Here is an 18,627-nt window from a genome sequence, read left to right as displayed (position 1 = left end):
CTGGAAGCCAGTGTAGCTTTATAAGGTCTTGTGCAACTGAGGCAAACTTGGGAGTACCCGTAATCAAACGTGCAGCTGCATTCTGCAGGATTTGAAGTTTATATAAAAGCCCCTGTTGGGCGTTTAGCAGCAAGCCGTTGCAGTAATCTAGACGGGACATCACTAGTCCTGTCACTACTGTCTTCCTGTGTTCATCCGGGAGAAATGGTAAGACTTTCCGGATAATTTGAAGCACGTAGTGGGTCGCTGAGGACAATGCGTTGATTTGTGGCCTGAAGGACAGCGCGCCATCCATCAGTACACCCAGGTTTTTTACCTTCGAGACCGGAGAGGGGGGAGACCCCATTTCCTCTGGCCACCAACGAGGGGACCAGAAATTGTCTCTTGACCCAATCAGCAACATTGCTGAATTGAGCTTAGGGCGGTTTCCTGCCATCCAGATGCTCACTTCCCGCATGCAGCATCTAAATCTGTCTGCTGTGCTATCCACTTCTCCTGGGCGGAACGACACCACAATCTGGGTGTCGTCGGCGTAGGATGTCAAATTGAATCCGAAGGATCTGATCACTGGCGCCAAGGTCGAGACATAAACATTAAAAAGAGTTGGGCTCAGGGAAGACCCCTGAGGAACTCCGCAGGGAAGTACAAATGACTCTGATTCAAGGTCCCCCAAGGCCACCAATTGAGTCCTGCTGGATAGGAAGTCTTGCAGGATTTCCAGAGCCTTTCCTTGAATCCCACAGGCCCTCAAACGGTCCACCAATAATTTGTGGTGGACCGTGTCGAAGGCCGCAGAGAGGTCCAGCAGGATCAGGGCGGCTCTGCCCCCTGTATCCATCACCTTTCTTATGTCTTCGGCTGATTTAATCAATGCCGATTCCGTGCTGTGTCCTGCCCTAAATCCATGTTGGGAGGGGTACAGCCACTCTTCTGTCCTCAGGAAGGTACTAAGTTGATTGTTTAGTATACCTTCCATGATTTTGGCTGGTAGGGGTAGCCTGGCAATAGGACGGAAGTTGTTCAGGTCAGTTACGTCTAGATTAGTTTTTTTAGAAGGGGCAGGATAGACGCTTGTTTCCAGCATAGGGGAAATTCACCTTTGGCCAGCATGTCATTGAACAGGGGGGTGAGTCCCAAGGCAATGGTAAGGGGAGTTAATTTGGCAACGGTGGCAGGGCAAGGGTCATGAGGGGAGCCTGATTTTATCCTCAGTAACCGGTTTGTGAACTCTTCCTCACTGATAGGGGTGAAGTTTTCTAGGCTATCAGATATCCTGTTGTTCTCTGGATTCTCTGGAGTTCTCTGGAGTTCATCTGGATTTCTCTGTTAAAGTTTTTGTTAAAATGAATATCATCATCGCTCTTCAGGAGCAGGAAAAGGAAATTTTTATATATCTTCATGTCCTCGCACTCGCTACCATATCAGCTTGCAACGTAGTCAACACAATTGTTCATAGAAAGAAATACTCCAACGGTAGGAAGAGGAAATCCTAGTGATACGCTTGCATTTATGCGAACTAAACAAAGAAATCCGTTTTTTTTAATAAAGAAGGACTAAGTACATTCTTCTGAGGCCTACATTAGGAAGGAAAAATTATTTTGCAGGGTTGAGCCCTCTTTGAAGAAACCATAAAACTGTTGTTTTTTCCAAAGAAATAAACACACTTCAGAACTCAAGAAAATCGTTTTTAAGGATTCTTTATTCTAAGTAAACCAATAAGTACAATCTAAATTTTCAATAATCAAGCAATTAATAATAATTGTTTTACTCTTGTTATGAAGAAAGGATAAACATTTTGCAATACATTTTCTGTGAGCGTTTCTATTATTGCTATTTCATATATCTATGTGCAAGTTTTTAAATGCATATTTATTCACGCCTCTCTTCTCATAACATTGTAGTTCATGTAAATATACTTCATAATTTCCATTCTTTTAGCATGTTAAACGTTTGCAGTTTCTATTTTACTAAACATGTCGTGCCTTTCTAGCACATTTTCAGGTTGTACTTTCGAATACTCCCATGTACATAATGTCAATAATTTTCACTGTTAGTCATTTGTTTTGTTAATTAACACACTTATGAGCAGATTTGATTAAGCAAGATCATTTCTAAAAAATCATGCTTCATCAGAAAGAATGCATTTCAGTGAATGTTTTTTATCTCAAAATTCTATTCTTTAATTTTGTTTTGTTGAATAAGTCCATCTTTTCATTTTCTTCACTGCCACACCAACCGAACTATTGTCCCCTATTTTGTTCTTCTCTTTCTTGGAGTAAGAACACTTCAAACATAACCTTTATTTGCCTTTCCCACTATTATTTTACTCCTTCTCCTTGCTACTCTCTCCACCCATTCATACTTCTTCACAATCCTGCCTTTTATTGTTCTTCCTTGTGTATTTGCCTTCATGATGGATACTCCTCAAAACATCATCTTATGCTCAATATCCACCCCAGTTTTTTTCTTATTTCACTATGCCGTTCCACCGAAATCTATTTCATATGAAAGATGACCTCTTAGTTGCATATGGTTTGCAGATGTACGTTACTCCTGATGTACCCAGGTTCCTTTCCTGGTTCCATCTAAAATCATATACCACAGTATGTACAGATATATTCTAATTTTAAATTATAAAATGTTCCAAAGATTATTTTCATATAATAGAAATACACTTTCTGGCTGCCAATTCAGTCTTACACTTCAGAAGGTAAAATAACAGCATAGAACAATATGAAGGTGTTTCATTCATTTTAGAGAAATCCATTTCTGAGAGAATGAACTTTCTGTTAATGCACTGTTCGGCGCTAGGCTGTGAGCAGGGGGTGGGAGCAGTGGGTTGTTGCCCACTGGAAGTTGGGGCCCGGCTTAGCCAGAAGCCATCCCCACTGTGCATGATTTAAGGCCACGTGAATCAGGGAACTGGCTGCACGTGGAAGGTGTTGGACTCGGGACTTGGCCAGAGGTCCGATCCTGGAGCCAAGCTTCCAGTGTGCACAGCCATACGATGTGAACTGTGGAGTTTGGGGAATATGAGCAACAAAACCCATATATTAGCTGAAAACAAAGTTTAAAGTGTCATAATAATTAGGTAAGGCAATAAAATCATACCCTATGTTAAGAAAATCCCAGAAATTCACAGAATAAAACAAAGTTTAAAGTGATGTTATAGTTAGTTGTTGAAATACCATAAAAACTAATGTTTCAAAACAAAAAAACACTGAAATTCACCAGTTATATCTTACTGAGCTAACTATAATTTGCACTGCAACATGCACTGCTTATCACCTCACATATTATATCACTTGTGACATGTTAAATGGCACCATTAATGACAATGATTTCCTTATAAAAAAAGAAAATTTAAATGAATATATTAAAAATGCTAACAGCAGTCTGATATGTAAAACTTAAGATAAAATACATCCCATTCCACTGGCAAAGAGGTAGTGGTACTTTTTTTATTCAGCTGGAACCGGGAAATAAGAGCCAGATGTACTAAAAAATGTTTGCGCTTGCAAACTCTCTGAAGCTGCAACCTCAAAAGTTATTTCCCTCTACAAAACTTACAAGTTGTTAATGTTCTACCGATTCCTAAAATGGGATTGCACCTGGATACCGAAAATCTATTTTGAAGGTACATGTTGTGAGCGTTCCTTCGATTCGATACTTGATGTATTAATGGTTTGCAACTAGAATTCCCTTTTCAAACCATTGAAATGTTTTGGTGCTACCTTTTTGGCCTTTGTGAATTGGGTTGAAAGTTTCAGGGGAGTAGGCAGAGGTCCCAATTACCGCAACCAACTCTCACTGAAGCTTTTGAAAAAAAAAGTTGTAAGTAGCCATGTTTTTTAATGGAAATTCTCTGTTTTAAAAAAAAAAAGGTTTTTTTCAAAAGCAATCACTGCGATGGTGGACTATTGGGCCATCCAGGCCACCATTCCTGTAACTAAGGCTAATCGGAATGAATCATATTTTGCCTCTTGCCTAAAAAATATTCATTAAGTATGTCGAACTGTAATCCCATCTGCATCAGAATCTTCCAAACCAGTCTATTAGTACGTAGGTTGCTTCGCAAAACTGGACCATGGTTGCAAATTGTGACCACTTTTTGCTACCAGTATCTTGATACATCTAGCCCAAGTTGCATTTTCATCACAGTAGGCTCTCACTAATTGTATGAACTGGAAAATTAAACATGCTACAGTTGTTCTAAAGGTTCTCCTGACTAGAGAGATAGTAACAGTTTTTCCAATCTTCATGTTTATGCTTTATAACTTATTTAAAGTTGTTTTTTGGCAATTAGTAGTAGTTGTGTACTAGAAAATCAATCTGGAAATTAGTGGTGATGAGAAGGCATTAAGCATAAATGGACTGATCACATTTTAACAATACAGGCGGCACAGCAACTCCAGATGTGGTATTACCATTACCGCATGGTATTTCCACCCACGTACTAGGCCATTCTGTGTTTTGCGGCTAGAAATGGAAAAAATCTGGAGTAACCTGTGTTTCCTTGTTGACTTACACATGTTATTCCCCATTTTTATTAGAATTTCCTTGAGGCACTTCAACTGCTTTCATCTGGTGAAATGCCCAGGTGAAACACTCAAACTCATAGAGTTCCTGCATGATTTGTAATCCTGATTCGTCGGTAACCCCCATTACTGGCTAAAAGTGGCATTACCGCCTGACTCGTGGTCGACCCGAAAATCATGGCTAGAAACAGAAAAAAAGAGGAGGACAATTGGTTTAAATGGCTCATGCCCCTGTGTACATTTTGGTACCTTTGCTATCTCGCTGACGGACATTGACTTCAGAAAGAAAAAGCACAAAGCAGAGCATAGTGTTTACTTGCTTTGTTGTATTTTGTATTGTTGTATTTTGCTGTGCTCCAATCAATTCACCAAGCTATTGATGTCCTTGATGAATTGAGATTATTATTTGCTTCCGGTAACAGACCAGTGTGTATCCATCAGGCGGTCCTTCTTTCTACAACATGGTGGTCACTTAGGAGCTTGGAATATGAGTTGATGTATCTTCCACATCCATAGAAGTGAAATAATGTATCACAGGGCTGATAGTGGCCACCACTAATAGTCAGGGGCAGTAGCAGCCCATGGTGGGAGTGCTGCCGGGCTCTGACGTGGGGAGGGGGAGGGGCAGGGTGGGAGTTAGTAAACTACTGATTACGGCCGATTAGAGGTAAGTAAACATATAAATAAATAAAACAAATTGTGTTGCGCCCGCTGCATCACCAAATGCGATGGTTACAGCATATCTTTCCTCACTTTATTTGCATAGCAGTTCAAAGAAAACGTAACAACACAATCATTAAACAAAAGATTACACAACCCATGAACCATAGAGGGGTAGTCTCCAATGCAACCATAGTTCAATCAGACCACAGTCCTTTGTATATAATATTGTGACGTCCCTTCCGCTTCCTCTTCTTCACTGGAGGAAGATGTTCTGATGTCTGATGTTCTGCTTTACCACGAGTTTATTGGAGGATGTATTTTAGTTTTAAGTGCTCACTCATATACCGAGTTGTCAATATCCCTTCTAATCCTAAACATATAGCATACATATTATAGACCACAGTTTGTTGGTATTTATCATAGGCCTTACCTTTCTTTACTTTATATCCAAACACAGCAAGCATGTCAAGTTTACACAAAATTTCTTTGCAGAATTATTTATGACAAAACATCATTGCGTTTGTCAGGTTAATATTTACAACCTCTCATGGCAGACTCATAGAGCTGACAAAAGTCTGTGCTGCCACATGTAGAATGCTTCTAACAAGACATCATTATGCAGCATATCAGCATCACTTACCTAAAACTGAATGCAAAGAGGGAAAGCTAAGGCAGCATCTCTTTTGAGGCCTTAACTGACACCAGCCACGCCCCAATGAACTGTTTGTTTATCCGTGGGCACAGATTAATCAGTGTGTCCTGGGGTTCAGTAGCCATGAGTTTACAAGTGTGAAATTCCCATGGCTTGATCCTGAGCACCTCTGAAGATACTCATTCACCTCCCATTACTCCTCTGCCAACTTCAAGGTAAAGTAGCAAATTATCACATAGTTATTCATCAGTGGATGATAGTACTCTGTCTTATGTTAGACCAAAGGTCCAGGTCACTGTTTTTCATCAATGGTCACCATCTCTCAGTCCCTTTGTCTGGATCTGATCATTCCTTGACCTTCTGCCTACTTCCATGGGATGAACTTTGACAATTCACCATCCATCACTACTTTTACCAGTTCCACCTTTTCAATGTCACTAGCTATCTGCATACACTTCCCTTTTCCATCATCAAAGAACACCATTGAAACCCATGTTACTCATTACCCTGAAGTGTTCTTGTACTTTGTCAAGATCACATAACTCTCCTTCCTAGATTTTGAGACCTTGTCCTCATCACTTTTTAAGTATTCAGCCCTTAGAAATGATTGCTAAGCTTTAGTGAAGCCCGACTACAATCCTCATATGAGCTGTAATGTCACACTGTCCAAACAATTGAACTTATAAATGTTAATTTCTCTTATGTGTTAATAACTGGCTTGTAGCTTTTGTCCAATAAACGTATTAAGGTTTTCCTCAGAGATATATGCATGTGGCACACATGGAATGACCCCAAAGCAACAATAATTAAGAACTAAAAACACAGGGGCATATTTACAACTTAAGTGGGGGAGTGCAGCGGTAAGCCAAGAAGGCTAACACCGCGCTCCGTCAGTTTAGAATGTAGGGCTGCAGCGTGTTTACAACAATACGGTGCAGCCCTGCGTTTCCCCCTCGCTGGCTCTAAATTTGTCGTGCTAGCACCAACGCAGGTACTCTTGCACCATAGTGCAAGGGTGCGTGCATTGTGGGAAATGATTGATTGTTTATTTGCAGGAAGGAAGGGGAAACCTGGTCTTAAACAGGAGAAACGAGAGGAAATGCTTTATTTCTCATCCTTTTTGCTGTTCCAACGTGTGCTGAATTGGGCAGCCCACATAGAAACAGCAACACGCCATGTATGATTGTTTATGTGTAGAAAGGCGTTCCTTCCTGCACATAAACAATCATAAATGGCGATTTGTAACTTCTATGTGTGCTGCTAGAGGAAAATTGTATCTGTAGGCCACTTCTCCATCTTCCTCCCCTTAGCTCCCATTTTATTGTGCACTCTGGGTTAAATCAACAGTATATATCCAGCAAGGTCAAATTGACCCCATTGTTATTATGGGTCAGGGTCTGGACTAATCCTAAGGCCAACTTAATTATGGACATTATCACAGACTGTCTCACACTGGACAAGGGTCTCTCTATCCTCTGGTTGGGCTATATCAGCAAAACTCTAAAAGACCTAGTTTGCCCGTCACATTTATTGCTCTCCTTACCACAAAAATGAATGATAAGTTTACGGTTAAGCTAAGTTTTGTGGAGCTCTGCCAAGAGTAGAGGTTGTGTAGTGAAGTGAGCTAAAGCTCTGTCAGAGATTACTTTGTGTTCCGAACACCCGCTGAACATGTACCGTATTTGACGCTGTATCTCACACGCTGGAAGAGGTCTCATCTCTTCCTCTTCATGGCCCGTCCAGTGTGTCGGCTTCAATTTTTTCCAGTAGTTTGCTGTCCCTTGAGAGATTCTGTCCCGGGCTGCCCATGTGACGGCTCATTTCAGCAAACATTGCTGCACTTTATGATTTTTTGAAAAAAAAGTTATAACTTTTTTTCCGACTTTTTCTTAAGCCCACTTGTAAACTTTTAGGGCAACGAAAGCATAGGAAAGGGTTATTTCACCACCTTATTGCCCACATGCATCAAGCATTTTTGGAGTCGCAAATGGTGTGATTCCTTAAAATCGGACGTTTGTGATTCCAAAACTGCTTTTTGAGATGCATCATTTTTTTTTGTTGAAAATCGCTAATTTTGCGATTTTCTAAAATGCGATTGCATTTAAGGAATCACAATTTTGCGATTCCTTAAATGCAATGCATCATTCTTAAAAAATTGCAAATTTAAAGATTGCAAGTGCAAATTACCACAAGGTTGAACCTCGTGGTAATTTGCGAAAAATGTTTAGAGTGCTCAAATTAGCATTTTAAACACTGTCATGTTACAGACACACATGTCCTTAGGACATGTGTGTGTGAAACATCCATTTAAAAATACATTTCAGGGGTGCAGGGGGGGTCCTTTGGACCCCCCCCTGCACCCATGGAATGCATCAACATTTTGCGAATTCCAATTTGCGAATTCGCAATTACCATTGATTCCTATGGGCCTTTTGGCCCATAGGAATCAATGAGAATTGCGAAATCGCAAATTGGAATTCGCATAATATTTGCGATTCGGTAAAAATTGCGATTTTTACCGAATCGCAAATATTATGCACTTTCAATAATGCATCCCGTTTTGCGATTTCTTATTTGCAATTCGGTAAAAATCGCAAATTTGGAATCGCAAAACGGGAGTTTGATGCATGTGGGCATATATTTTTTTCAGGGTGTTTTTTTTTTTTAAAGCCGTTGTGAGGTGTAGGAAATCTATAGATGGTTAAGCTTCCCGGATGAGGTTGGGCCCACAGCTTAAGGAATGCTTTGCACTTTTCACCATATTTTAGGCACTTTACTTCAGCTATATTTCGTCTGCACTGCTTTGACTCTATGCTGCTATACAAAATGTACTGTGTGTTTTTATTTTCATGCCCAAAATTTTATGCAAAAACTTTTTTACGTATCTTATACGGCTGTTTCCAACTAATAAAGCTAATTGAATTTTTTGATTTGACAAGAATCCAAAGTTTCTAGAAAGGTTCCTTGGGCATTAGCCAACAGGTTGAAATTGGAACTCCATGTCAGGTCAAGGGTGGATAATTCAGTTTCTACTGATTCCAAGGATTGCTCTGCAGAGGCACCAGCTTCCTTTGTTTAGAGGATGTTATGCAGCTTTCTGACAAAGGGAAGCAGAATTACAGGAAGAGGGAGTATAAATATTCCGGGCAGCCACAGCTACTTTTGTCTGAAGAACTTCTGCACTGTCTAGAGATAGGACAAATGTTCTTCATGTTTCCCTATTTGAACCTGGACCCCACTGTCCTTGGGTGTTAGTAAGAAGCCATCACACAAGTAATTATAGTGGCTTTTAAATTCCGAGATGGGAAGAAATCTCTCCCCAGCCACTAGCGGGTAGCGAAGAAATTAAAACAGCAATTTTAAACACCAAACCCTGACACTTGGCTCTACTTGTTTTCACAGCATAAAAAGCCTCACGAAATTCTTTGATCTAATTCCCATCTCGGCAAGGAAAACGGTCGTCGTTTTGCCCTCATCACCTCCAGGCTAGAATACTGCAATAGTCTATATGCAGGAACTAATAGAGCAGTACTGCATAAGCTCCAGATGGTCCAGCATGCAGCTGCACGGCTGGTACTGAAATGGCCTAGGCGATCGTCCACAACAGCGGCACTAGATATCCTACACTGGTTACCAATTCACAAACGCATTCTGTTTAAAGTCCTTATTATCACTTTCAGGGCCTTCCACTCTCGGGCCCCCAATACCTCCAAACTGGTTTCAAGCGCTATGTTCCCTCCTGAAGCCTAAGATCAGCAAATGCCAATCTGCTGAAAATACCTACCTTCAGATTGGTGTCAAAGGGAGGAAAACCGCTCACGGTCTTAGGCTCAAAGGTTTGGAACAAACTCCCCCCAAAACTCCGCCAAAGTACATCAGAGACCCTGTTTAGGAAGGCACTAAAAACCTGGATCTTCAGTGCTCCGGACATTCCATGCAAAACGTTGATCTGAGATCTGATCTCCCTTCCCTACCGTCTTGCAGTAAACCACCTCTTCTTTCCATCTGGGTTTCCGTTCTCAGCGCCAAGATGCTCCTCGGATTGATAGCCGCTCTTTATAAGTATACCATTACATTACATTACAAGAAATGTCCGAACCACCAAGTAGAACAGTTCTTTTGTCTTCTTTGGTACCAGCCAACTCACTGCAGGAAGTGGGTCAGGCAGAACATTTTAAGATACAACATTTGGTTGATAATAACTAAGAGACAGATGAATCAAATTAAAATTCATATTTTTCCTCCTAAAAAGCCCATCAGCCTGGGGTGGTATGATCCGGAGAATGTGTATGTTAATCCACACTAATCAGACATTTCTTTCATGTACACTGACATGAAGATTTTCCTGCTGTTGAAACTGCCTCCTAGATAAATAAAAAACACAGAAGGGTTCTGACTACCATATCTGTGGTGGTTCCTTCCCTAACGTGGAGGAGTGTCAGCCCACTGTCAGGCAGCAGTAGGAAGCAGTGATAGGAAGGGCACCTAGGTTTTAAGTGTGCATGTCTTTTTGGCCGGCCGTCTTGTGACCACCAGCCAGAAACCACCAGCCAGAAATGTTCTCAAACCCAGCTGCCTAAGACAGCTGAGTTAATGACAGCATAAGGCTCCAGTGCCCTTGGGAGCGGCGAGAGAGGCTGCTCCTTCCAATCCTGGCACTGCTCTCATGCAGCATGAGATCAGCGCCCGGATTGGTTACTGCTGTTTCCTGGAGCCTGCCTGCCTGGAGACACGAGCGAGGAGGAGGACGTCACACATACAAGGTAAGTGGAATTATTTTATCACTTTTATTTTTGTCCCCGCCTCACCACCCTCTTACATGCCAGCCGCCACTGATTCTTTTATACTTGTTCATGACCCCTGTGGACATGCCTGTTCATGGCCCCTGCATATGGCCAGAGGAGAAATTAATGGGGTCATACAACAGGCCGTACATCATAACTAGGAAGGTTCCCAAATGTGTACTAAGTTAGGGTCTTAACAAGATGAAACCAATGGTTGCCAGTTACTGAGCACAAAATGCAACACTCAAAGATTAAAAGACGTTAAAATGTAAGTAATTTTACTGCTTTATTTCATAATATATTTTCTAGGCAGATACCTGGATTATTTAAGATATACTTACTGAGTATGCAAGACAAAACATGTTATACACTGGATATAATGTTGACCAGATAATACAACTCTTTTCCTTTACTAACTTAATATCTAGCATTACAAATGTCAGGTTTAAAAACATGACCCAAGGTCACCAAAAAAGAAAGTCCTGAGGCTTTGTTATACAATGTGTCTCAGTGGCATAAACAGGCATTTCCACTGACTTTTTTGCCCCCTTGGCACTTTGATATTTCAGCAAAGGTTGCAGATGTTTGTCGGACGCGCTTCAGTGATATGGATTACGCTGGTACAAAATGCGCACCAACACAATAAAAGTGGACCTCCCGGGCATTGCCCGCTGCTGCTGAGAGCACTTATGTACTGTACCTGCTTGCACACAGATCCATGTGCTTCACTTGAAATGGAGCCTGTGTCCACTGCCTGCAGTGATAGGCACACCAGTGCTTCAAACAGCTGTTCTGCCTTTCACTAATACACTGTTCTCAATGCAAGCCCAGGCTCATGCACAATTGTTGGACTAGGGAGCACTGTCCATGCCTGCACCCGGGGCACCCACTTAAAGGGGCACCAGGGTGCAGATCGGGTCAGTGTGCCTAGTGAGTAATACAGACTCTGGAGTATGTCACATTTTTCTACTTCAGTTATTTGTGCCACAATTGTTGTTCACCTATCAGGGAAATTCTTACAATGCAGTTGAACAATATATATAACTTCAGTCAAATGAAAATGTTCTGCTAGGAGACTTCTTAGGAGGTGTCCTGAAAAATCACCACATTGAAATTGTCCTGTGCTTTATAAGAATTGAAGTTTCACAGAAAAGCAACTAAACACACAAAAGCACAGGTTTATCATTTACATTCATCTTTCCTTTCGATTCCTGAAGGTTCCTGACTGAATGCTGAAGGCTGTGTGATGGCATTAGTCATTCAGGGAAAGATTACTTGGGAAGAGACCTGGTCGGGTATCAAAGTTTCATACTGGAAGTCTTGGGTATCATTGAAGGCCTGGCTAGCCAGTTGGAAATCGAGTGGAGTGGTGAAGCCTGTCTCCACTGGTCCACCATATTTATTGCAGTGCTCATAGAAAACATTCTCTATATCACTGCTGAGAACAAAGCAAAAGCACGTTTGATGAATATGGAAGCAGGCAAGTTGCCATGTCCTGGTGGGCCGACAGTGATTAGTTTGAAACAAAATAAATGCCATGGCCCTCGCCAGGGCTGACTATAACAGTGCCTACACAACTACTAATAATGACAGTACTACTAGTGTGACAGATCAGACTATTCCAGGCCCACAAAGCTATAAATAATGTCTTGGGTAGCAAGTATTAGTTATTTTTTAATGCAGATTGAATTAACAAGCAGCTGCTGTTATGCTTATCTCTACGCTAGACATAGAGTGCCATCATGTGGCAGACTGTCATAATTACCGGTGGTGAGAATTAAGTGCTATTGCTGAGCACCTTAAACCACCGGCTCAAGTTAAGCACTGCCCAGTCAGTATTCTTTTTTATTTGTTATTCTACAGAAAAATTGCCAAAATGGGAAGTAATTTCTGTAAAACAAAACACAATGATGGGCTGTGAGCTTGGGCATGTTGTTGTTATTGTTCCATTCTATTGACTGGGATGTCGTGCCCACCAAGGTTGTTGTGAAAAGAATAAACTCACCATACACGGTGAGCCTTCTAATGCAATTATTCCAGCTGCTGTGTAGCATGTGTGATACCACGTAGATTCGGGAACACTTTGCGTGAAAACAGACTGCTATGGCACGCTGCCATGTCATTGTGTCCTGTTCATATATATATTTGATCATTTGGTCATAAGAAATTACATTTTCCTGTTTACGTAGTTTGTGCCGTTCAGTGTTGTAAGGAACATAAACAAGAGGCTATACGGTAAGCCTGGCAGTGCTGTTGTGCTAGCTGCCCTATGTCATATGTGCTGGCGACTAACAGTCTCCATTGGCAAGTTGGCTGAGGCTCCAGTGTCAGAAATATTGCAGTTGCTCAACTCTAAATGAGGCGGGGGAACCACAAAGTGGGCGCAGCAAGACATCTGCCAGTTCACGGTAAAAGTTCTGTTCTTCAAACTGCACAATCACCTCTTAGGGCCTCATTTATAAGGCTGTGCATCACTTTTATGCCGCCGGTGCGTCACTTTTTGTGACGTGCCAGTGGCGTAAAAAATGCACCTTGTTGCGCCATATTTACAAAGTGACGCATCTAGGTAGATGCGTCACTTTGTAAACCCCTGCGCCACATTATACCTGCGCCAGGTATAATGTACGCAAGGGGGGGCGTTTTGACGCAAGAAAGGGTAATGGAAGTGACGCAGTGAAATCTATAGGATTTCACAGCGCCATTTCTTGCCCGCTAATGCGTCAAAATCTTACGCCTGCTTCCTGGCAGGTGTAAGACTGACCAGGCACTAACGACATGGGACTTGCCCATGTGAAAGTACACATTGCTGGAGTTGCGTCACTTTTGTGACACACTCCAGCAATGCGTCACTTTTGCGCCTACAGATACGTCCGAAATACGGACGTATCTGTAACTCCTTGCGCCATGATGCGTCATACTGTAAATATGACGCATCAATCATGTCACAAGGAGTGCGCACTGAGAAGTGACGCATCGCTGCTTTCACGCAGCGATGCGTCATTTCTCATAAATGAGGCCCTTAGTTTTAAATCCCAGCTTTATCACTTTATCCAATTGTGTGCTCCTCTGCAGTTCAATTTTTTTTACCCATGACTTGTCTGGAAAATGTTTCCTTGTCTGACACGTTTTTGGTCTGAGTCCCACAAAAACCTCAGACAACCTTTCTCCAAAGGCCTCAGTTAATTGTTTTTCTTCTTCCCTAATTTGTAGGGGCCAAAACGAACATGTGATGCTGAAGCGCAGACCGACCCTGTGTCTATTCTACCCGTCGAAAAGAACAAATAGAGATCTAGCGGCCAGCGAAGAGTGCAGAGTTTTTGTCCAATTTCTTTGACAGTGAAAGTGACTCGTCGTAATATTTCACAGCTGTCATTAAAAAGCAAGGGTAAATGCTAATGTATATTTGTGGTCTATTATGTACAGTACAGCTCAGAGACAGCTCTTTCTATAATAAATTATATCAATGAAGGAATGAAGAGGCTTTCAAAATATTGGGATCACAGGTGTAAGATTCTAGAACAGCAATATATTTGTTTTCCTCCACACAGTAAATTGCAGTGACGCGTTTCTATTAGAATGTGATTAATGTGGTACAAGGTCTTCACTGTTTGAAGGAATTTTTTTGAGGGAATCTTCACCTCAGATAAACTGGTACCCACACCAGCTGGAATATTAAATCTCATCTTGCTAAATATTTATATGTAACAGTAGAAAGAACATCTTGTCACCATTGTATTTCTGCTGTAGCTGCATAGGTTTGCATTATCAGTGAATCGGTGATTTAAGGTTTTGCTTCCCAGCTCTTTGTACAGTGTGCAAAACTCAAAAAGATTTAAATGATTCCAAATGTGAACTGCATGTTTTGCGCTTGGCAAAACTGTGTCAAAAGCACAATGCTGTCATGACATCAATTAAGCAGCAGGTGGCGCCAGCGACCACCTTACACTAATCTAGTTTTTCTTTGTAATTGTACACTACTTGCTATAATTATATGTTAGAGACGATTTTCAATTTATTTTGTCCGCAGTTTACATCTAATTATGTCTATTTTTTCTAATGAACATCTCAAAAAAAATTAGGTTAGCATCTGTTTGTTACATTAACCAGCTTCTAATATTATGAATATTTTTATATTTATCCGACCTGTTCGCGAGCCGGTAAAATGATACATTGTAATTGTGCATGACATTTATGTTACACACATTACTGGAAGGTGTATTGTATGCTCTAAGTGATTTTAATAAACATTTCCCCTCCTAATTTGTCCGTATTTTTCAAACACATCTAGTGGAGGTATTTCAGACACAAGTTTGTGATCGTGGGCAGACTCATATCTCAGATCAAGGAGCAGAAAAGATTGAACTGCGAGCGAAACATCTTTATTACAGGTGTGTTATGTTACAGTGTTTTACATGGCACCATCACTCGTCACCGCACAGGTGAAATTGATGCGGCAAAGAGTGTTTTGACTTTTGTATTTATTAAAAGTCAGAGGCCTCATTTATGAGGCCGTGCGTCACTTTTACGCCGCCAGCGCGTCACTTTTTGTGACGCACCAGTGGCGTAAAAAATGCGCCTTGTTGCGCCATATTTACAAAGTGACGCATCTAGGTAGATGCGTCACTTTGTAAACCCCTGCGCCACATTATACCTGCGGCAGGTATAATGTATGCAAGGGGGGGCGTATTGACGCAAGGAAGGGTCGTAGAAGTGACGCAGTGAAATCTATGAGATTTCACTGCGTCATTTTTAGGATGCCGTTGCGTCAAAATCTTGCGCCTGCCTCACAGCAGGCGTAAGACTGACGCAGGCCCTTTCACATGGGGCTTGCCCCATGTGAAAGGACGCATTGCTGGAGTTGCGTCACTTTTGTAACACACTCCAGCAATGCGTCACTTTTGCGCTTACAGATACGTCAGAAATGCTGATGTATCTGTAACTCCTTGCAACATGATGCGTTATACATTAAATATTACGCACCAGGTATGTCGCAACGGAGTGCGCACTGAGAAGTGACGCATCGTTGCTTATATGCAGGGATGCCTCATTTCTCATAAATGAGGCCCCAGCAGGTTTGTAGACTGACGTATTATCTGTGGTCGGAAAGCAGAGTTGTGCCTCAGAAATAAACCGGACGTGGTGACTGACTTCTGAGTCTTTTGGATTAGTGACCTGAATAAATGGCGACGCCACGAGAACAGGAAGACGAACAGACGCGAGTCTTTCACTTATGCGTCTAGAGGCGAAATGTACACAAGACGTGACTTTTGCGGTCTCCCGGCCTAACCACAGTTTTCAACTGCTTGCTTTGCTGCTTTATGACGGGTCCAGAAATACTACAGTGTAAGGAATGATGTACGTGCTGCAGTAGTCTGTTGATGGTGATTTAACGAACTGCGCGATTGGCCCAGCTGTCTCCGTGCCTCAGGGTCACGTGGTTACGCTTTTGTTTAACTCCAGGGCTTCAGGCAGATTGAGAATGGCAAATACACAAAGCACCAGATTCAGCCAACGAGGCATAAGAAGCGAGGAGCCCAGGGCGAGAAAAGGCTAAACAGGCCTCAGGAAGAGGGGGAAGGGTGGGTGAGGCGGAGACAGCGCTGACCTGGCAGTGGAGGCCGAATAATAGGAAATAGGTGTGGCGTCATAACAGTGAAGAAGGCACTTAAAGAATAAATATTGAAAATGTAAAGTCTAAATATTCGTAGAAAACCCCATTAAGTCTTTTGCTGAAATGATGACATTGAAAACAGAACGTTAGCATTACTCATGTGTGCATAACCCCTGCACTTGGCCCACTCCAATTCGTTCGTACACATCCCACGTATACATTTAGGAATAAACTTACACCAGCCATTATCTGAGGGGATTCTTGGCCGCAGTTTTATTACGTGCATGGACTCGAGGTTACATCATTGACCTCGTAGTCAGTCCTTAATTTAGGATGACAAGACTATAAAAATATTATTTCACTGTCATAACTCATTCTGAGTGGTGCAAATCATTCTGACAAGTTCATTAATCATAAATATGAGACAGGTCATAAATCACAGTTGACAGGGCATAAATCATCTATGCCCTGCATAAATAATTTTGCCAGGATCATAACATGTTTTTGCATCACAGGTCATAAATAATCAACAGTTGACATGCCCCAATCATCTCTGCCATAGATCAATCAAGTCCTTGCCATTTGCTTGCCATCATTCCAGCACTTTTTGTTGTTGAGGCCATCGTCCATGCCGCCTTTGGGGTCATAAAGTTTGTTGGTTCTTTCTCTGATCGTAACAGCCTCTTACCGCTGTTAGGCTTCAACTCGCTACCTTGTCGGTCCTCTTTGTACCCTGCCAACCGGCGGGTCTGGGCTGCGAGTGCCGTGCTCTGTTCACTACCACACCGGCCTACTTACCCTGCCGTAAGGCATCCCAAGGTAAGTGGCCTTCCTCTGGCATACCACCCTCCGGTGTGCCGTTTTTTCAAACCAACATACCCTTTTTACCGCTGACCTGCCCTCCCAGCCCTGTGACAATGCTGCTGTTCTGGTGTGGGTCTTGAATTTCCTCTGCGTTGCCTCTGCCTCATGAATTTGGCTCCTGTAGGGGCAGCACAGTCCTTTAAATCCCCTGTGCACCAGCTGAGTGTGCGGTGCTGTCCCCCGCAATGGGGGGGGGGGGGGGGGGGGGGTTCAAACAATACTTTTCTTCCCAGGGCCCTCATTGGCTAGTTGTTTTCATTCCCATCTTAGTACGCTTTATCACGCTTACTTTACCTGAGCCTGGGGCTGAGGCATCGGGGGGAGGAACACCCTTCTCCTTGGTGTTGGCCACTAAGGCAGCTTGGACTGGTTATTTCTGGGTCCCCAAGGCCATTATTGCACCGGCCCCTGATGCGCCTTTGAGGGCGGCCTCTGCCAGGACGAGGCGAGCAAAGGGTCAGGAACAGGAGCAAGATTAGTTTTGGTCCCATCACAGCCTTCGAGTCAGGGCTAGTATTAGGCATAGGGTTTGAGATAGGCGTAGGCTCACAATTAATATTAGGTTTAGCTTTAAGGTCAGAGGTTTAGGGTTATTGTCACACAGAGCAAGGGTTATTTGTAAGGCAAGCACGTTTAGGATGGAGAAACTTTAAAGATGCTACATCAAAACACCGAGGGGCAGATTTACAAGGATCTTGCGCCACTTTTTTTGCGTCATTTTTAACATAGGAAGAGTGACGCAAAAATGGCGCCAGGGCCTAGTAAATCTGCCTCTGTAATGCCTAGCTAGATGCTGATGGATGCAGAGTCAGCTTTTACCAGGATAGCGCCCTGGGCTGTAATACATTTGGCGCCCCACTGGTAAATAAAATGGGGCCAGTATGAGCTCATCTTTTGTGTTGAGAGGTAAGTTCCTGGCTGACTACATCAGAACTGTGGCTGGCCTCTGAACACATACATCTCTGCACCTCCCTCAACTCACATGAATCACTCACAGGTTAGCTCCTCACGATGGTGCCAAGTTGTTTGTTGGTGTTGGGTGGGGGCCAATAGTGGGTGATAGTAGGGTGCGTGAGGGAGGTCAGAGGGCAAGAAAGCAAATTGACGGGGTGTTAAAAACACTGCTTGCAGGACTGGAGCCAGGTGACAGGGACTCTTCTGTCGGCAGGAACTTAGCGCAGACAGCTCCATACTCCCCTCTGAAGATGACTGCACTGGGCCTGTGTCCAGCTCTCCCATGCCAAAATCCGGCCCTGCACCCTTGTGCACTATGTATAGAAGCAGCCCTGGATAACACATGTTCATGTAAACCTGTCAATGTGGCGGGTTTCCTCAGGATGTAGTATTGGAGCCGAATGTACATAATAAAGATGGAACATTTGTCAAATAAATACAAAATATTTCTCTTAGAAGGTGAGTTTCTGTACTATACAGGCTAGACTTAACCTAAATAGTCACCAATTTACAGGCTCTGAGAGAGAAACATCAGTATAGATGCCCTGTATCAGCAGTTCC

General features: G+C 42.6%; 1 protein-coding gene across 1 annotated transcript in view; it reads left to right on the top strand.

The window, feature by feature from the left end:
• The window catches only part of LOC147664133 (breast carcinoma-amplified sequence 1 homolog), a gene marked incomplete at its 5' end in the record, with an annotated part of 194,160 nt that extends 179,263 nt beyond the window's left edge, over positions 1-14,897 (top strand). Inside the window, one exon of the mRNA XM_086949959.1 lies at positions 13,848-14,897. Within this exon, the coding sequence (XP_086806085.1) occupies positions 13,848-13,922 (75 nt within the window). The remainder of the gene's footprint in view (positions 1-13,847) is intronic.
• Positions 14,898-18,627: the final 3,730 nt, after the last annotated feature.

The sequence above is a fragment of the Lissotriton vulgaris genome, unplaced genomic scaffold (assembly GCF_964263255.1).
Source record: "Lissotriton vulgaris unplaced genomic scaffold, aLisVul1.2 SCAFFOLD_3290, whole genome shotgun sequence".
NCBI lineage: Eukaryota > Metazoa > Chordata > Amphibia > Caudata > Salamandridae > Lissotriton > Lissotriton vulgaris.
Note: the sequence above shows the minus strand (reverse complement) of the source record. Positions and strands in the feature narration are given on the sequence as shown.